This window comes from Serinus canaria, chromosome 6, assembly GCF_022539315.1.
Source record: "Serinus canaria isolate serCan28SL12 chromosome 6, serCan2020, whole genome shotgun sequence".
Classification (NCBI taxonomy): Eukaryota; Metazoa; Chordata; class Aves; order Passeriformes; family Fringillidae; genus Serinus; species Serinus canaria.
In genome coordinates, this window is record NC_066320.1 from 3,687,494 (window position 1) to 3,705,085 (window position 17,592).

The following is a 17,592-nucleotide window of genomic DNA, read 5'->3' on the forward strand; positions in this document are numbered from 1 at the left end:
TCACCTGGAGCAGGTCTGAGTGACCACTTGGCTCTCTGCTGGTGTCATTTCTCACTGCAACCTTTTCAGGAGCAGAAGTGCTCACTCCAGTAGCTGTTTCCTGAGGGTTTATTCTTCCCAGGGCACATTCCCTGTGAGGAATAGCCTGCAGGCAGGAGCTTCACCAGAGCTGGCAAATGTTGCAGCCAGGAAAATCAGATTCTCTGTCTCATTCTTCCTCCTCTAATCACAGAATAATCACAGACTGGGGTGGGTTGGGAGGGACCTTGAAGCTGAGATTCCTAAATTGATGTTTGTTATGGTGACAGTGCTATCTTCTGCAGTGCTCTGAGCTTCAGCATCTCCTGCAGCCACTCAGAGAACACAGCTCCTGGTGGAATATTGTGGGCTTTGTTCCCAGATCCCTTCAGAAGGGTGAGCAAGGTGTCTTGGGAAGCACAGGGCTGGGAATTTGTCCTGTCAGGCCTGGTGTCAGGGGGTGATTGCTGCCAGCAGGAGACACATTTTTGTCATAGGCTGAAATGTAAATCTCCCCTTCCCATCCTTGTCTGTGCTGGAGGACACAAACTGTCACCATGATATTTTCTGATAAATCCCTTCACCAGGATTTTTCTCCTGAGAAGAAACCCTGAGAAGAGAAATGTAAACAATAATTATCTGATTGCTTGGAATGTGGTTTGCAGGTTGCTTACCAACAGGGGCATCTTTGATTGGTTCCAGGTGAATTGTTTTAATTAATGGCCAATCCCAGTCCAGCTGTGTCAGACTCTCTGGCCTGTCATGAGTTTTTATTATCATTATTTTCCTGTCTCCTTTCTCTTTATTCGGTATAGTTTTAGTTTATAATTTATTTTAATATACTATAATATCATCAAATAATAAATCAACCTTCTGAGAACTTGGAGTCAATTCTCACCTCTCACCTCGTCCTGGGGACCCACAACACCACAACCACCAAGAGCTCTCTGAGGGTGGGATGTGAGCTCTGGCTGGGGTGTGCCAGGGGCTCCTTTCTGCTCCCACAGTGGCCCCACCATGCCTGGAAAGAGGTCCAGGTGCTCCTTCTCCCGGCTGGAGGTGATCCTGATCGTGTGCCTGGTGCTGATGATCTCCCTCACCGTGGCGCTCCTGGTCCTGCACTTCCTCACCAAAAACACCCATGGCAAGTGGAGCTACCCCAGCCCCTCCAAGCCCTCTGCTCCAGGGGGTGCCCAGGGCAGGATTGAGATCAGAGGGGCGCAGGTGGAAGTCTCCAGGTCACTGCTGAGCTGTCACCACCAGCTCTGCACGTGGTCTTTCCACCCAAGCACAGCCCCAGGGGTGGGCTGAGATTGGCTGCAGGGATCCATCCCTTCCTTCCATCCTCCCTTCCCTCTCTGTGCCTGCTGAGAGCCCCTCACTCCCAGGATTTGACCAACCCCATCACAGCCCAGTGGTGCCTCCAAACCCATCCCAGGCACAGGGTGTGAGGGTGTCAGGGGCTGGGCTCAGCATCTCACCACTGGGACCTTCCAGCTCCTGGGTTTTGGTCTCACATTGGATGTAGTTCACATCTGGGACTCAAAACTTCACCTTTTTAGGCTTTGCACAAGTGATTCTCCTCTTTGTCAGAGCTCCTGGGGGAGGAGGAGGAGGAGGAAGGGTGTTTCTAAAGGGGTGGCTCGGTTGGCTGGTGTCATTTTAAATGACAGAAAGGGCATCAGTCTGTGGCCAGTGGGAGTTTCCCTTCTCCTGTGTTTCAAGTGACAGCCCAGGAAAGGCCAGGCTGGGAAGATGGAGCATCCCCTGATCCCAAAGCAGCTGCCTGGGGAGGGCTGTGGGAACAGGGCAAGCACACAGAAATATTTCATATTTTCCCACAGTGCTATCTCAGCCTGCAGTGATTTGTGGCTCTGGGATTTCCTGAGATGCAGATAACCTTTCTGATTGATTATGATGGGATAGCCATCCGTGGCTTTTCTTCCACGGGTTTGCCCATCCTGGAAGGATTTTTGCACCTTCCTGTTGGTTGGGGTGATATGTGACCTCCTTTGGGAGAAATTTTCCCTCACCATTTGCCTGGAAATCACTGCTCAGAGCTGCTTTTCCCAGCTCTGAGCTTCAGCTGGCTCTGCTGTGTTTTTTTGGGGAAGACCAGGGCACCATCCCTGGACACAGGGTGTGTTGGATGTGCCCTTCTCTCTGCCCTAGTCCTTTCCCAACGGCTCCTGCCACACCATCCCTTTTCTTACCACAGCTGAGCTGAATTGGATGTGTCAAACAGCACTTGGCTCCTGTGTGGTACTGGTGGGCTGGGAGGGTTTAACTGGGAATGCTGGGCTGGTTCCCCCTGGCTGTGCACCACCACCCACTGACACTGCCCAGTGACCCTCTGGGGGCTCCCTGGGTGGTTCTTCATGCCTGCTTTGCCACCCCAGAAGCTTTCACTGCCTCTGCACGTGGGGAGCTCGCTGGAAATCCCCTCAGAGCACTCAGCCAGAGCCTTTTGGCCTCTCTTGTCCCCAGTTCTGCTCCCTGGTGTGTCCCCTGATCTGCCACTTGCTCTTGCAGATTGCACCAACGACACAGCAGAGGAGGCAAAGTACTTGGTGGGTGTTGGCAGGGCTGACTGCACGGGCCCTGTGGCACAGGTGCCTCTGGTGAGTTGGGGGAATTCCTCATGGCGTGGCTGAAATACTGATTGTTCCTCCTTTGTGAGTGTTTTTGGGGCAGGATTTCGAGTTTAGAGCCTCTGCCTTGCCAAATGTGCAAATTTCCTTGGGGTTTGGAGCAACGTGGGCTGGTGGGAGGTTGGATGGGCTTTAAGGCTCCTTCCAAGCCCAACCATTCCATGGAATGAGGGGCAAGACAGAGCTGCAGCTCAGAGTTGTTGAATGACCCCTGGGGAAATCTGCTCAGGAAAAGCAGGGGAATAAATGGCTCAATATTTATGGTGGAGCTCTGTCAGAACTCAGGACATCCCTCTGGATGGCTCCAGCCCCTGCCAGGGGGCTCAGAGACCTTGGCACAGAGCCCAAGGCACCTGGGACTTTGATTTTGACCCATGGAGCAAATCACCACCTTTATATGAAGAATTACAAGTCAGGAGAGTTTAAGTAGAATAATAGTTTGTCATGGGGTGAAAAACAGATTTTTGGGGTTTTTAGAATGGGGGATCAGGGTCCCAAGATGGAGGGATTTGGGTGTGCTCTGTCCTTCTTTCTTCTTCCTAACCTCCATCTTCTGGGTGATGGTGGCACTTTTGGATTGGTTTAAGGAAGGAACTCACTGTCTAACACAGGTGATGGGTATTGGGGAGTTATGGTAAATATTGCACAGGTAGTTTTTAGTGTAAGAAGATAGCACTGCCCTGAGGTGGTCAGAGTGCCTCTGTCTGACCTGCTGGACAGACCTCAGCAGGCCAGAGAAAGAATTTTATAGATAAGAAACAACGAACAGCCTTGAGAGCGAGAACAGAAGAGCTCTGACTCTTTCGACCACTGGGAAAAGAGATGTGTACGTATCTCAGAGTGTCTGTGAGCAGCAGAAATCCCAAGAGAGCTCCTCTCTTGCAGATGGGCTATGCCAACCCCGACCAGGTGGGCGGGGGGCTCCTCTCCCGCCTCTACAGCCGAGCCTTCATTGTGGCAGAGCCCCAGGGCTCCCGACGCGTCGTCTTCGTCAGCGCCGACATCGGCATGGTGTCCCAGAGAGTGAGGCTGGAGGTACAGAGGGGCTGCACAGCAGGGCTGGGAGAATCCTCTGGGATCCCCTTGGGCTGGGGCTGTGTCTCTGCTTTGGGCCCCGCAGCAAAGGAGGCTGGGCTTTGCTCGCTCTTCTGTCAGGGGGAGGATGGCCAGGAGTTCATTGGAATCACAGCTAAATTATCATGGTGCCTCTAATGCAGCAGAGGGATGTGAATGAGAAAACCAGAAACTTCCACAGGCACTGAAGGGTTTGATCTGCAGCCTTGGGAGGAGCTTGGATTGATGTAAAAATAAAACATGCAGACATTAAGCAGAAAACCCATAAACCTGTGTTTCTGTAGTTGTAAGAATGTGCCTTAAGTGAGAAACTGCATTGGTGAGATGGTGAAGGGTTTGTAATGTAGAAAACTGCACTGATAACATGGTGAAGGGTTTGTAATGTAGGGGTGTGGTTGTGTAGAGTGGGCCAAGAGTTTAGAAGTTGTAATAGAAGCATATAAGTGTGAGGAAGCCCATTGGGCAAAAGTATCCACAGTGAAGTAAAGGTGGTAGGTTAGAAAAGCAAAATGAACCTTGTGGCATCTATCCATTGGTTTAGAAAGTTCTATATTGCCTTGTAACAAAGAACTTGTGACTGCTCTGAGCTGTGGCTGAATGCTTGCTCCTCTAAAATCTCACAGCCCCTGAGACTGATGTTTATCTGAGCAATAAATGGGTCTCAGCCCCAAAATAGTCCCATCCCTTCATCACAAAGCAGTGACAATGAGAGGGAGGTGCTGGAGGACTGTGGATCCTCCTGGGATGATCTGGGATGCGCTTTGGGTTGGATACAAAGGTCTTTCACCAGATATTCCTGTTTTCAGCCTCCTGCCAAGCCAACAGCTGCTTGTGCCAGGCAGGAGGAGAAGGGTGAGGAGAGGGATGGATGGATGGATGGATGGATGGATGGATGGATGGATGGATGGATGGATGGATGGATGGATGGATGGATGGATGGATGGATGGATGGATGGGGTTTTTTTGGGCAGGAGAAGGGGTTTTTAGGAGCACCTCATCCCCCTCAGGTGCTGAAGCAGCTGCGGAGCAAGTACGGCGAGCTGTACCGGCAGGACAACGTCATCCTCAGCGGCACCCACACGCACTCAGGGCCTGCAGGCTACTTCCAGTACACCCTGTTCTGGATCACCAGCAAGGGGCTGGTCCAGCCAGCCCTCAGCTCCATCGTGAACGGCATCGTGAAGGTCGGTGCCGCCCAGCTCCCAGCGCTGGTGCCCGCACAGCTCTGGCTGTGGGGTTTGGGGTGGCACAGCCTGCTCTCGGGAGGGCTTGCTTGTTGGCAGCTCAAAAAGCAGGAGCTTTGGACCCTTTCTTCAGAGACAGCTGTTGGTGGTTTAAAAATGTAATTTTTGAAAATTTTAGCTGAGTTGAGGGAAAAATCCTGAACAAGCACCCCCAAATTCCAAGAAAGGGTCGGGGATGGATGAGGAGGGAAAGAAAGAGTTTTTCCAGATTAATCTCCCACGTGCCTTACAGGCTGATAGTCGCTGTCTTGCTGCTTTGCAGAGCATAGATATTGCCCATGAGAACATGAAGAGAGGAAGGCTCTTTATAAACAGAGGCACGGTGGAAAACAGCCAGATCAACCGGAGCCCTTTCTCCTACCTCGCCAACCCGGCATCCGAGCGGAAAAGGTAAGATCTCCCCAGGCAGGAGAAAAGAAATTAACTGCTTGAAAAGGGCTTGAAAGCTGTAATTGCCCTCTCCAAGCATGAGGAGTTGGTCAAAGATGTGACCTTGTGCTTTATTTAACAAACAAAGAGTCAGAGGGCATTAACTGCTGTCCTTGGTGCATGAATTTGTGTTATCTCCATTCCCTGGGGGAGCGGTGCCTGAGGACAGGGACAGCCACAGCTCTTCCCTCACCTTCCCAGCTGGTTCCAGGTGCTTCTCCAAGGCCTTGCTGTGTGCTGGTGGTACCTGGAAAGACCTTTTCACATCCTTGTTCAGCCCAGAGGGGATTTAACCTGCCGGAGCATCAGAGCACGGCCCTGACTCTGATGGGATTTCCCTGCTTTGTCCCCATCCAGGTATTCCTCCAACACGGATAAAGAAATGGTGCTGCTGAAGATGGTAGATGAGGATGGACACGAGCTAGGCCTCATCAGGTACTGACCACCAGAGCAGCAGGTTTTTCTCCATACCTTCCTTATTTTTTGTAGAAATGAAGATGTTCTGTTTTCCCCACCTTTTCACTTCACTGACTCCTCCTGGTTCCTTTGAATATAAAATCCCTGCAAAATATAATTTATGGGTTACAGCAAGAGTCAGTTCAGGTCTGAAGGAGCTTTTGGTGGCCCTGATAATGACAGTGACAAATTCTTGTTACAGCCACGAGCCCTCCTGGTTAGGAAGGGACAGGATGGGAATCCTCTTAGGATCCCTAGGTGCCACCAGTCTCTGTGTGTGTTCTCCCAAAGAAAGTCCCCCCAAATTGGGAATAAGAAAATTCAATAGGATTGAAATTCAATAGGATTGAAAGCTCAATTGCTGCTGCACGGAGTGAACAGAGCACTTTCACTTTTTAAGTTTCACTTTAATTTCGATTTTGACCCCTCCTCACTCAGCTGGTTTGCCGTGCACCCGGTGAGCATGAACAACTCCAACCACCTGGTGAACAGTGACAACGTGGGCTATGCCTCCTACCTGTTCGAGCAGGAGAAGAACAAGGGAATGCTCCCTGGAGAGGTGGGAGCACCCAAAGGAATGGGGGACCCAGGGAGGGGTCAGGTGGGACACAGGAACACAAGGACTGTGGTGAATGCTTTGATTTATTTCCTTTTTCAGAAGGGAAATTGGAAGGTGTGTTCTTGACTTTCCAAGCTAGTAATCAGTGGCAGCTATTCAGCCTTGAGGAATAACTCTCATTTATTTTGGTTAAAATCTGGGGAGTTTGTGTGGTTGCCCAATCCCTGCAAGTGTTCAAGCCTTGAACAACCTGGGAGCTGTCCCTGCAGTCAGCTCCAGTAGTTCTCACCCCATAAATCAGTCATGGTGAACACCTGGAAGGAAAAAAAATCCTCTGCAAGGTGCTCCAGTGACCCATAAACATCTGAGAAGCTGAGGTGGAAGAGGGGGAGGAGGAAACACTGCACACCAAGGTGGTGTGAAGCTCCCCCTGACATGGCACCGTGTGCATCCAATCCTCCCCTGCTCCTCCTGCCCTACCCCTGGGATGTGCCTGACCCCCATCCCCGAGCTCCCAGTGACTTTGGGAATAATCCAGGGTCCTGCTTGTTGGGCACAGCAGCTGCAGGGAGGGCTGCAGCTTTCCCTGCAAGGCACTGCAACGCTCCTGTGGCCTTGGCAGGGCTCTTTTGTGGCCGCCTTTGCCTCGTCCAACCTGGGAGACGTGTCCCCCAACACGCGGGGCCCCTTCTGCGCCAACACGGGCGAGTCGTGTGACAACCCCCAGAGCACCTGTCCCGTCGGAGGGGTGAGTGTGTCCCACCTGTCCCCCCCTCTGCTTGACCCCTGGGCACGGGGAGGCCACTAAAAAGTGAAAAATCACCTCTTTTTGGGCCATCCTAGGTGCCACTTCCAGGAATTAACCGCGCTTTGTCCCTCGCGCACCCGATTTTCCGGTGGTTCACCCCAAATTTCACTTGAGTGTGGTAACCCCGTGGCTAATTTTGATGTGGCCTGCAAGAAGCCCTCAGTTCCCACAGTCTGGCAGTGCCAGATGCTCTCCATGGTCACTGATCACCACGCAAATTTCCCAACAGGCAGCCATGTGCATGGCCAAGGGGCCCGGGAGCGATATGTTTGAGAGCACCAGGATTATAGGGCAAAATATCTACTTGAAAGCAAAGGTAAGGGATTATTCTGCTCTGTGTGTGTGTGTGAGTGCTGCTAGGACAGGAATTCATCCTCATTTAAGCAACTTGATGAGCCTTGTGGATCCTTTCCCTCTGGATATTCCATATCCTACCTCCTACATTCCATATTCTATCTTGTACTTGCTTTGGTGAATGTTTGTGGATTTGAATTACCCTAAAGTTCCTTGATTTTGTTTTTATTGGGTAAATGAGCTCTGCAACCAGCTGGTGATGTCTCTGTCTGCTGGAATCAAGAGGACCTCAGAGCCTGGAATTTGTTAGGCTTAGGACAACTTAATGGTAGGGAAAAGTTTCCTCAAGTAGAACACATCTGATTAGAAACCTGAATTCAGACTTAAAAACATACTTTAACATGAATTTAGACTTAAAACACATGCTTTTATTTAGGTACATCCTTGCTGGTGCTGTCATTTGAAAATGCTGGTTTGGGGCGTTGATCTCAGTATTCCTCAATGGGACATGATGAGGATGTCCCCTCTTATCCTCTCCCCCTCCCTGCCATTCATCTCAAAGGCATCATGATGGGAAAAATCCTCCTGGGAGAGCTCAGAGACACCACTACACACACCCCTTGGGGGCCAGTTTGGCATCACATTCCCAAACTGGCACAAAAGGGAGGTAAAACGTGTGACTGAAGCCCCCACAGGGGATGCTCCCCTTGCTCTGCTTGGCCCTGAACTTCCTCAGCCCTAAGGGCTCCCTTTTGTCACCTGTGGGCCCTGAAGCCACCCTGGACTGAATTTGCTGCTTCCCCTCCTGTGTGATGTGAGAGCAGGGAGTGCAAGGAGAGATTTTGGCAGCATTTGAGGGACAGGAGCTTGGAGGAACTGCAGCAGAGGAGGGAGAGCAGGAGGCTTGGTGGTGGCTTTTCCTTTAGTCACCCCTGCAGAGGCTGTGCCCTGCAGTCACTCCAGGCTGCGTGTCCCTGTCCCCAGTCCAAGAGTGCTGGTGTGTGCATCAGACACAGGGGAAAATCACTGCTGCTGTCTTTAGCACCTCAGATTCCTGCCCTTCCAAGTCTGTGCCCTCAGCTCCTCCCAGGAATGTCACTAAAGCTGTGTCATTTCTGGCAACCCTTCCCATGGACCCACCTGAGGCTGGAAAACCATTCCCTGAGGGGCTGAGTGTGTGGGGTAAATACCTTAGGAGTGCAGTAAATCCCTGCAGCACTTTGGGGCAGTGAGTAGAGCAAAACTCCTTCTGAGCAGAGCAAAACTTCTTCTTCCTCACAGCAAACACTTTTTCTGCTTGGTCTAAGATGTGAGGAATGCCACCAGGGGGAAGGGAGTTGCCATCCTGCTGAAAGAGGGGCATGTTTCAGCTGTAAAAGAGAAGTGTCCTCCCTCTCTGAGACAGGGAGAGCTCGGGGGTGACACAAAGGGACTTTGGAATTAGAGTTGTGCATTAATATAGAATTTGCAGGGGGAGAGAATGATGGATCTGACTCCATCTTATCAGCAGGCTAATTAATTACTTGATTGTACTATATTATTCTATATTATATTACATTGCATCTAAACTGAACCTGCCAAGCACCCAGCTCTGCACACAACTGCACTGCCAGCCCACAGTCCCAACACACACACCTGACAGGCCAAGGAAACAAAACACCATCACTTTGGGGAAACATTCTCCACATTGCATTCTACTTTAGCACAGCACAGGCACAGCAGGTGATATAAGAATTGTTTTCTCTTTCTCTGAGGTTCAGAGAATGTGAATCCCAGAACTATTCCTGGGAAGAATTGTGCCTTGCTTTTCTCTGGGAAGAGAAATGTGGCCACACATGAACGTGAGGAAATATCCATCTGGCTGCTCCTGACCATTTGTCCCACAGGGATTTTTTTCCATCCCATGTGTCCCTTAGGAGCTGTATGAAAAAGCCTCCCAGGAGGTGACAGGACCCCTGAGCTCAGCCCACCAGTGGGTGAACATGAGTGATGTGTCCGTGGAGCTCAACGCCACGCACACGGTGAGAGCAGCAGGAAACCCCCTGTTCCCCCAGCAGGGAAAATGGGGTTTGTCCCATTTTCCCCTGCAGCAGCACCTGCCACTGTGAGGGAAAATGGGGTTTGTCTCTTTTCCCTTTCCTCCTCCCCTTCTGATTTAGGTCCAAACCTGTAAGCCAGCCCTGGGGCACAGCTTTGCTGCTGGGACTATTGACGGAGTGGGGGCTTTCAACTTCACCCAAGGTAATTTGGGGGCAGATCCCAGTGGGGCATCCCCCAGATGGACTGACAGCCCTGCAGCCACTTCACAGCATCCAGAGGGATGGATTTTGGGAAGGTGGAGGAAACCCCCTTTGTCTGTGGCCATTTGGGAAAAGGATATGGCCACGCCCTGGAGGAAGGGAGAGCAAGGGGATGGGTTGGGGAATAGGGAGAAGAAAGAGCTGGTTTGGGACTGTCCTGCTCATTTGTCCTCCTTACCTGGGAGTGAGGAGTGTCTGATTGCTGCTGGGGCAGCTGAGGAGCAGAGTTGAAAGGTGTTTCCCCCTCAAGGCTCAGTGGAAGGGGATCCTTTTTGGGATCAAATCCGGGACCAGCTGCTGGGAGAGCCCTCCAACAAAACCAAAGCTTGCCACAAACCCAAACCCATCCTCTTCAACACAGGAGAGGTAAGGACACGCCTGTGTGTGCCCTGGGGGTGCAGGGATCACTGGGCTGGGATCAGAGATCCCAATCCCTCGTGGGTTCAGCTCCAGGCAGTGTTTGTGATGGCTGCTGAAGAACAAGGAGGGAGCACAGGGTACACGGGCTCTGCAGGGCTGCTGCTCCACTGATCCCAGCCCATCCCCATGCTCAGGGCATGGCTTGGCATTTTCTGAGCTCTCCCCAAGCCCTGCCTTACCACTCTGAATGGAAATTGGTGCCCCTTTTCCCACCTGATGCTCCCCTGGCACTGAGGCAAACGTAGCTGCTGTGCAGAGGGATCATGTCCAAGGTTCTCAGAGCACTTAAACGAGGCCATCTGGGTAAGGAAATTCATTGTTATTCCTTTCACCAGCCTCGTTAAAAGCTTCCCTGCTGCCACTTCGTGTTCAATCAGCTCCTCACCTCAGCTCTCCCCAAAAGAGGCCCCAGCTCCTCCCAGCCTCCTCCTCCATGCAGGATGGTGTTACTGAGAGTAAATTACACTTTATTCTTAGGGCTTTAGCACATTTTAGGGATGCTCTGGCAGCCCTCCTGCTTCTGATGTGCTTCACAAGCTTTTGTCATTCATGTTTTTTTGCCCCCAGCAAATTGCTCCTCAGAAAAAAACCCTTTTCTGGCTCACTGGAGTGGGATTTTTCATCTCCTCATCAATCCAAATTCTATCCTTTTTCCATGCAGGTGAGGGGTTTCTAGGGGCTACCCTGGCCTTCTTTACCCACTTTGCCTGAAGCTGCCCCTCTGGCAACACCTTATTTAGGTTTTTTTTGTCCTTACCCATAGTATTTACTTGTGCCTTTTGTGACTCTTATGGTCAGACATCATATGAAGGTAAAGCACCCTCTCACGTGTTTCACAAATAAATTTAATTTACAAATAAATTCACAAACCAAATTCATCTGCCTGGCTGGTGACTGTAGGAAGGAAAACACCTCAGATGATTTTTTTTTTTTTCCCCTACTAAACCAGGGTGTTTATATGCACTTTTCCCTCCCCCTCAGATGACCCGGCCCCACCCCTGGCACCCAGACATCGTGGATGTGCAGATTGCTGCCATCGGGTCCCTGGCAATCCTTGCTGTGCCCGGGGAGTTCACGTGTGTATTCCTTGGCTCTGGCAGCATTTACTGCAGCCAGGTTTCACTCAGACCTCCTAGAACACTCCTGCCTGCAGGTAGAAAGGGGGGTAGGCTCAAAATTATCCCCAGACTCACCCTGAGAATGACTGAGATGCACTCAAGTGTCCTGAATCATTTTGGTTGTAACAAAAAGCAGTTTCAAGGAAACCAAAGGGATTTGTTAACTTTGGTTCTGTTTTTGGCACCACAAACACCACAAGGATGAATTGCACTGACTGTTGGTGGTGCAGTGATGCAAATTTAAATGGGATCATGATTTATCTCTAGCACCTTTATTTCTACCCTGCCCTGGGGTGCCTCCAGCCCCTCTCTGGCTGTGGTGATGGGTGTGAAATGTTTTGAGGTGTTTTGGTTGAACTTGAGCACAGAGGCTTTTAAGGGATGTTGGGCAGTGCTGGAGCCTGGGAAAGGGGCTCAGGCTGGGCCAGGGGAGGCTCAGCTTGGACAGCAGCAGGAATTTCTGCATGGAAAGGGTGCTCAGGCCTTGGCAGGGGCTGCCCAGGGAGCTTTGCAGTGCCCATCCCTGGAGGTGTCCCAGGAAGGGCTGGAGGTGGCACTCAGTGCTCTGGGCTGGGCACAAGGTGGGCACTGGGCACAGCTGGGACTCCATGGGCTGGCAGGGGTTTTCCAGCCTAAAATAATTCTGGGATTCCATGATTCTGGAGCCTGACTTTGTTCCCTCCATGCCCCAGGACCATGTCTGGACGCAGGCTGAGGGAGGCTGTTCAAAGGGTGAGTTGCTGAGGTTCCCCCGAGTGCAGCACATCTGGAACTTCCCTTCCCCTGAGCCTCCTGGGTTTTCCCTCCTCTCCTCCCAGCTGGGCTCATGGGGCTCATGTCCCACAGATGTTTCCTTCTCCCATTTTCTTCAGACAGATTTTCCATCTGCTTCCTGACAGGCAGGAGAAATGAATATCCTCCCCAAAACACCAACTGATCGGGTTTCAGTCCATTAAGCCAATTCCACAGGGATCCAGGCACAACTGATGCCAGCAGGAGTTTGGCTCTGGGATGGAGGGGTTCAGCTCCTTAATCCCTACCAGAATTCTGCAACATGAGAACAACTGCAGGGAAAAAATAAAAAAAAAGGCAAAAGTATTTTTTCAATTTGATTGACACATCCTGGCTGCAGCCTAAATAAAATCCCAATTCACTGGGCCTTTCTCATACTTATATCCCTGATTTTTTAAGAGTGTTACAGACATCAGCTTCCCAAAAAAACCCCTCTAGATTTACTGGAATGTGAGGTCATTTGTCCTCTTTTTCTTTGGGGAGTGAAGAGGTGACCTTAAAAAAGGCAAATTGCACTTGTAGGTTTGCATTCCTGGGCATCCAGCCCCCTTCCCACCATAACTGTGTATTCTGTCCTGGATGATGATGATGATGATGATGATAATAATAATAATAATAATAATAATAATAATAATAATAATAATAATACCAACTAACATAATAACAAAATATTGATATAATCATAATAGCAACAATAAAAATAACAGCATAGTTGTGCATTAAGAAGTTGTTTCAAGGTAAAGGTTTTATTTCCTTCCTTAGGAATTTGATTCCCATGGGGCACCAGGGATGAACGTTGTGATTGCAGGTCTGTGCAATGTCTACACCCACTACATCACCACCTATGAGGAATACCAGGTAAATGTTAAAACTGGTGATTGAGTCTGTCTGAGTTCACCTTTTGCCTCCGGGGGCTAATCATTCATGTGAAATGATGTGTGCTTAGAGTTCTTCTCCTCTGCCTCAAAAACGGAGGAGAACTGGGAGGGAAGGCTGGAAGAACTGGAGTTGGAAGAATCCCACCCCAAAAAGTTGGAGGGGGTGGCAACTTGCATCATAAGCCTTTAAAAGAGGGTAAAAACTGTGCTAATTGGAAGAGCAAAGAGGGTAAAAACTGGAAGAGCAAACAGGCCCTCCCTGTTTGCAGCTGGTTGGAGAATGAGGAGTAACCTGAAATTGGAGCAGAAATGCTTTGGCAGGTCGTTGGGGCTGTCTCCTTATCAGAAAGGGAATAAATAACCCACTGCTGATCTTGAGCTGGCTGGGATGAGATGTGCAAACCACTCAGAGCCCTCCCAACTCTCCTCTCCTGAATTTGTCCTTTCCAGCTTCAACGATACGAGGCTGCCTCGACTATTTATGGGCCACACACCCTTTCTGCTTACATCCAGCTGTACAGGGGCCTGGCCAAGGCTATTGCTCTGGTAAGCAGCATTTCCTACATGCCACAGGCTGCTGGGGACACCTCAGTCTTAAATCTTAAATCAGTGGAGGTGGCTGATCCTCACCGAGGCCACCCCACTGCTGTGCCCTCTCTTCAGAATCCACCTTGAGAAATGGTGTGAAAGTAATTCCTGTAATGGGGCTCTGACACCACTTGAGAAATTCTGGGGGCTTTGCAGCTCAAAGTGTAGGAAATCAGTTCTTCTATACTTTCAGCATGGCCTGAAGTTGCTGCTTTTCTACCAAAAGGAAAATTAATCTGCTGCGTTTTTGGTGTGCCTGGTGGTGCCCATCACCACTGTGACCATGTGAATGGGCAGGAGCAGTGGGCAGGAATATCCTGGGAAGTTCTGGGGCTGGGTTTAGGAGACCCCAGCAACAGGGCAGCAGGTGTCCTGCAGGGATTGCTCCTGCAGGCAGAGCACAGCTGGAGATCCTCTGCTTTGCTTTCACGCTCACTTTATTATTCCTACGATCTGTGCCAGCAGAGGCTGGGAGGCAGAGCTGTGGTTCCTCAGGGAATCCTATCTGTCCATGTGGATGTTTAACAAGCACATCTTCCCTCTCCCAGAATGGCACTCAGGAGCTGTCCCCTGGTCCAGAGCCCCCCTTTTTCAACGTAACCAGCCTGACCCTGCTGCCTTCTCTGAGCGCCGAGAGCGCGCCGGCCAATAAAACCTTTGGGGATGTGCTGGAAGAAGTGAGACAAGAGTATCGAGAGGTGAGAGCTTATGGGAAGCCCCAAAACCTGCTGGAGAAATTGCCTTTAAATTCTTGCCTCTCACCCCACAAGGCTGTGAGTTGTGGTGCCCTCAGACCAAACAGGTCTCGTCTCTCTGGTGGGCACGGCTGGGGAGGCAGGGACAGAGCATTTCCATGCCATGGTGCTGAATGGGAATAAAATGGGTGGATACAGGGGGAAATAAAAGCCCCTCATTCAGCACAAAGCAGATTTCCCCTTCTGCTTCAAATCAAAATAGCAGTTGATTAAGTAGGCAAATATTTTACAGGGATTTTTTACCAGCAGCAATCAGGTCACCTTTGATGCCTCTGCTGGAATGTAAATGGAATGAAATCAAAATGTCAGAAATCGTTCTGTTTTTAATGCTCAGCTTTTAGATAAGATGTTCAGAGCAAGAGTTTCACCTCCTTGCTGTCTCCTTACGCCCTGCAGTAAGGCAGGGAGGCATTCTGAAAAATCCCCCTTATTTCCTCCCTTTTTAATGTGCAGTGGTGGAACTTATCCAGCACAAAGGACAAGTGGAATGGAAAGGCCCAGAGCAGCAGTTCAAAGCACAGATTGCCCACTGCTGCTGCAACAAGAGAAATTATGAACAATTTAAAACAACAGCAACAACAAACTAAGCACAATAAAACACCACAAAACCAACCCACCCTTAAATACCTCAAATGGTCTCTTCAAAGGATGCTGTGAATGTGCTGCTCAGGGTTTAACACAAATCTTAATTTCCCTCCCAGAGAGAAGTGGCTGAAGTGACTTTTGTGGGTGCAAACCCCAGGAACTCTGCAGAGAACGCGGTAAATGTGATGGAATGATGCTGGAACTGGGGTGTTTGGGACTGATGGAATGATGCTGGAACTGGGGCGTTTGGGATTGATGGAATGATGCTGGAACTGGGGCGTTTGGGATTGATGGAATGATGCTGGAACTGGGGTGTTTGGGACTGATGGAATGATGCTGGAACTGGGGTGTTTGGGACTGATGGAATGATGCTGGAACTGGGGTGTTTGGGATTGATGGAATGATGCTGGAACTGGGGTGTTTGGGGTTAATGGATATTGGGGTAGGATTTTTTCTTTGCTGGGAGACCAGGGGAAGATGGGAATGCTGTGCTTTGGGAAGTCACACCACCAGAAAGCTTTTGGGGCAATGAAGTGAATTTGGGCTGTTTATGATCTCTTTATATTATTGAAGGTGTGTGTTAGGCCAGGCTGGTATCCAGGGCAAACCTGGTCCCTAATTTCCATCCTACCACCCTGCTGCTTTATTTTAACTAAACAAAAGAAATCAGAAAAGAACTTAATTCATTCCATCACTTACCTTGCATGGACATTGTGACTGCCTATTCTCTTCCCTCAGAAAAGTTCTTTGCATCATTCATCAGCTTAAATTTGTGCTTTGGCAGTAAAATATAACAGCAATTCCCACATTAGCCAGTAAAGCACGAAGAAGCAGAGTCCCTATCCAGTTTGAGGTGCCACAGGAGGTGGGAATCTGCCTGTCCCTTCAGTGTCTGCCTAACTCTGGTGGTTTTATTCCAGACTGAGCATAACTTCCTGACAGTGGAGAGATACTCCAACATTTCCAGCAGCTGGCGTGTGGTGCTGAATGATGCCTCCTGGGACACCAGGTGGGTGCCCTGAGCAATTTCCCTGTCCCACAGAATCCAGGGAGTCATTCCAGTCTAACCTGAAGGGCTTCATTCCAGAGCTCCCAACCCCAGGTTAGTCTTGGCCCTGCAGGTGATGCCCTCCAGATGATATTTGGGAGGTTAATTTGGCAAAACTGGTGTTCCCCTTGGCTCCAGAGTCTGGAATGGAGGCTTGAAAATTTGGGAAAGGGAGAAGGGAGGGAAGGAATTACAGAAGGTTTATAGTCCAGCTTGCTCCTAGCCTATATCCATCCCTCTGGCACACTGTGGGGATGAATAAGATGCCAAGGAGAAAACAGGAGAGACTCACAGGGAAAACTGGCCAGATGTGCTGTGCAGAACAAACTGACAGCAATTTTTAAAAGCTTGGAAGGAAGAAAAGTGAAGGCTGGAGATTGTCAGCTTTCTGGAGACATATCCACAAAGCAGCAAGGCTGGTGACACCTTTCAGAGCTGTGGGTGAATCCTCATCAGCTTCCCAAGAAGGGCTCCCTCAAAGCCAGCTGAAAAATCCCTCGTGTCCAGATGATGTGTGGGGTTTTGAGGTTGAGCATTCTCTGTAGAGTTTTGGGGGTTGAACAGAAAGGTTTTTGCACGAGGAGTCTGTAAAAGATAATGAGCTTTTGATGTGGAAATGGGTGCCAAAAGTTCTGAGCTCAATAATTACAGATTTTGTGATTTAAGTGAATATCCACCCTCTCAGTTTAGCTCTGCCCCTGCACAGTGAGGACTTGAAGACACTCCAGGGAAGTCTATTTTATCTCATGGCACGCAGTGAGCTCTGATGAAAGGTGGATTTCCTTGCTGACTGCAGTTTTGGGCCTGTTTTCCAGGTTTTACTGGAGCAAAGGCTCCCGTGGCCAGAGCAACGTGACCATTGAGTGGCACATCCCGGCTGGCACGGAGCCCGGCGTGTACCGGCTCCGCTACTTCGGGCACTACAAGAAGAGGGTGACCCTTTTTCGTGTCATCTCTGTCCCCTTTGAGGGCTCATCCTCAGCTTTTCAAATCACAGCTCCATAGGTGACCCCCTTCCCTAAAGGAATGGGCAGGAGATTTGGTGTCTGGGCTGTGCAGGGGTTGGACATGGATGGTTCTTGTCGGTGCTCTCCAACTCCAGGTGATTCCAGGATGTTCTTGGAGGGTTTTTTTTTGTCACTGCTGCCCCTTGGGTGCTGCTGGTTGTCATTTGATGTACAAAAGTCGAGTTTCTGGGAAGTATTGGCTTTTCCTTGCAGCTGAGTCTCCTCATGTGTCCTCAGTCAAGTGGTTTCTGTCCTGGCCAGGCCAGGTGTCAGCTGATTCTTATTGTAATGATGATGGAAATTCTTCTTTAGTCATTAAACCTGTGCCTATTGATGGTGAATAGGCTCTCCTGGAGGGAATTAGATGGAAATCAGAAAGAACTGAATTTGTGAGTTAAAGCTGTGGGTGAGGCTGCCCTGAAGAGACCCCAGCCTGCTTTGCTGGAGCATCAGGAAGGACCCAAGGCCAGCAGACCACCCAGAGTCACCTACAGGTGGGTGGGTCACCAGAAGGGTTCATGGTTCCTCTCTGACCCACACAAGAGTTCATCCAAGCACAGAATGAAAA

The 17,592-nt window shown here is 50.1% G+C and overlaps 1 protein-coding gene across 2 annotated transcripts; it reads left to right on the forward strand.

The window, feature by feature from the left end:
* The first annotated feature begins 1,035 nt into the window (after positions 1 to 1,035).
* Positions 1,036 to 17,179, forward strand: LOC103814224 (putative neutral ceramidase C). Of its 2 annotated transcripts, none has more exons than XM_030241229.2 (20): positions 1,036 to 1,209; positions 2,574 to 2,639; positions 3,555 to 3,704; positions 4,751 to 4,927; positions 5,250 to 5,377; positions 5,774 to 5,851; positions 6,311 to 6,431; positions 7,054 to 7,179; positions 7,469 to 7,555; positions 9,450 to 9,554; positions 9,693 to 9,774; positions 10,084 to 10,199; positions 11,235 to 11,329; positions 12,064 to 12,103; positions 12,926 to 13,021; positions 13,492 to 13,587; positions 14,178 to 14,327; positions 15,086 to 15,145; positions 15,890 to 15,978; positions 16,833 to 17,179. In XM_030241229.2, exons 1-20 carry the CDS (start codon positions 1,036 to 1,038, stop codon positions 17,020 to 17,022), a joined length of 2,226 nt encoding a protein of 741 aa, XP_030097089.2. In that variant the 3' UTR covers positions 17,023 to 17,179. The 2 variants fall into 2 exon arrangements, with proteins under 2 accessions (XP_030097089.2, XP_030097090.2); XM_030241230.2 differs by having other exon boundaries at positions 1,036 to 1,162; positions 2,551 to 2,639.
* Positions 17,180 to 17,592: the final 413 nt, after the last annotated feature.

Bases quoted from the DNA above. Each gene is read 5' to 3' on its own strand.
- LOC103814224 (XM_030241229.2), top strand. From the start codon at position 1,036: ATGCCTGGAAAGAGGTCCAGGTGCTCCTTCTCCCGGCTGGAGGTGATC. The intron at 2,640-3,554 runs GTGAGTTGGGGG...CCTCTCTTGCAG, and splicing joins CTGTGGCACAGGTGCCTCTG to ATGGGCTATGCCAACCCCGA. The intron at 14,328-15,085 runs GTGAGAGCTTAT...TTTCCCTCCCAG, and splicing joins TGAGACAAGAGTATCGAGAG to AGAGAAGTGGCTGAAGTGAC.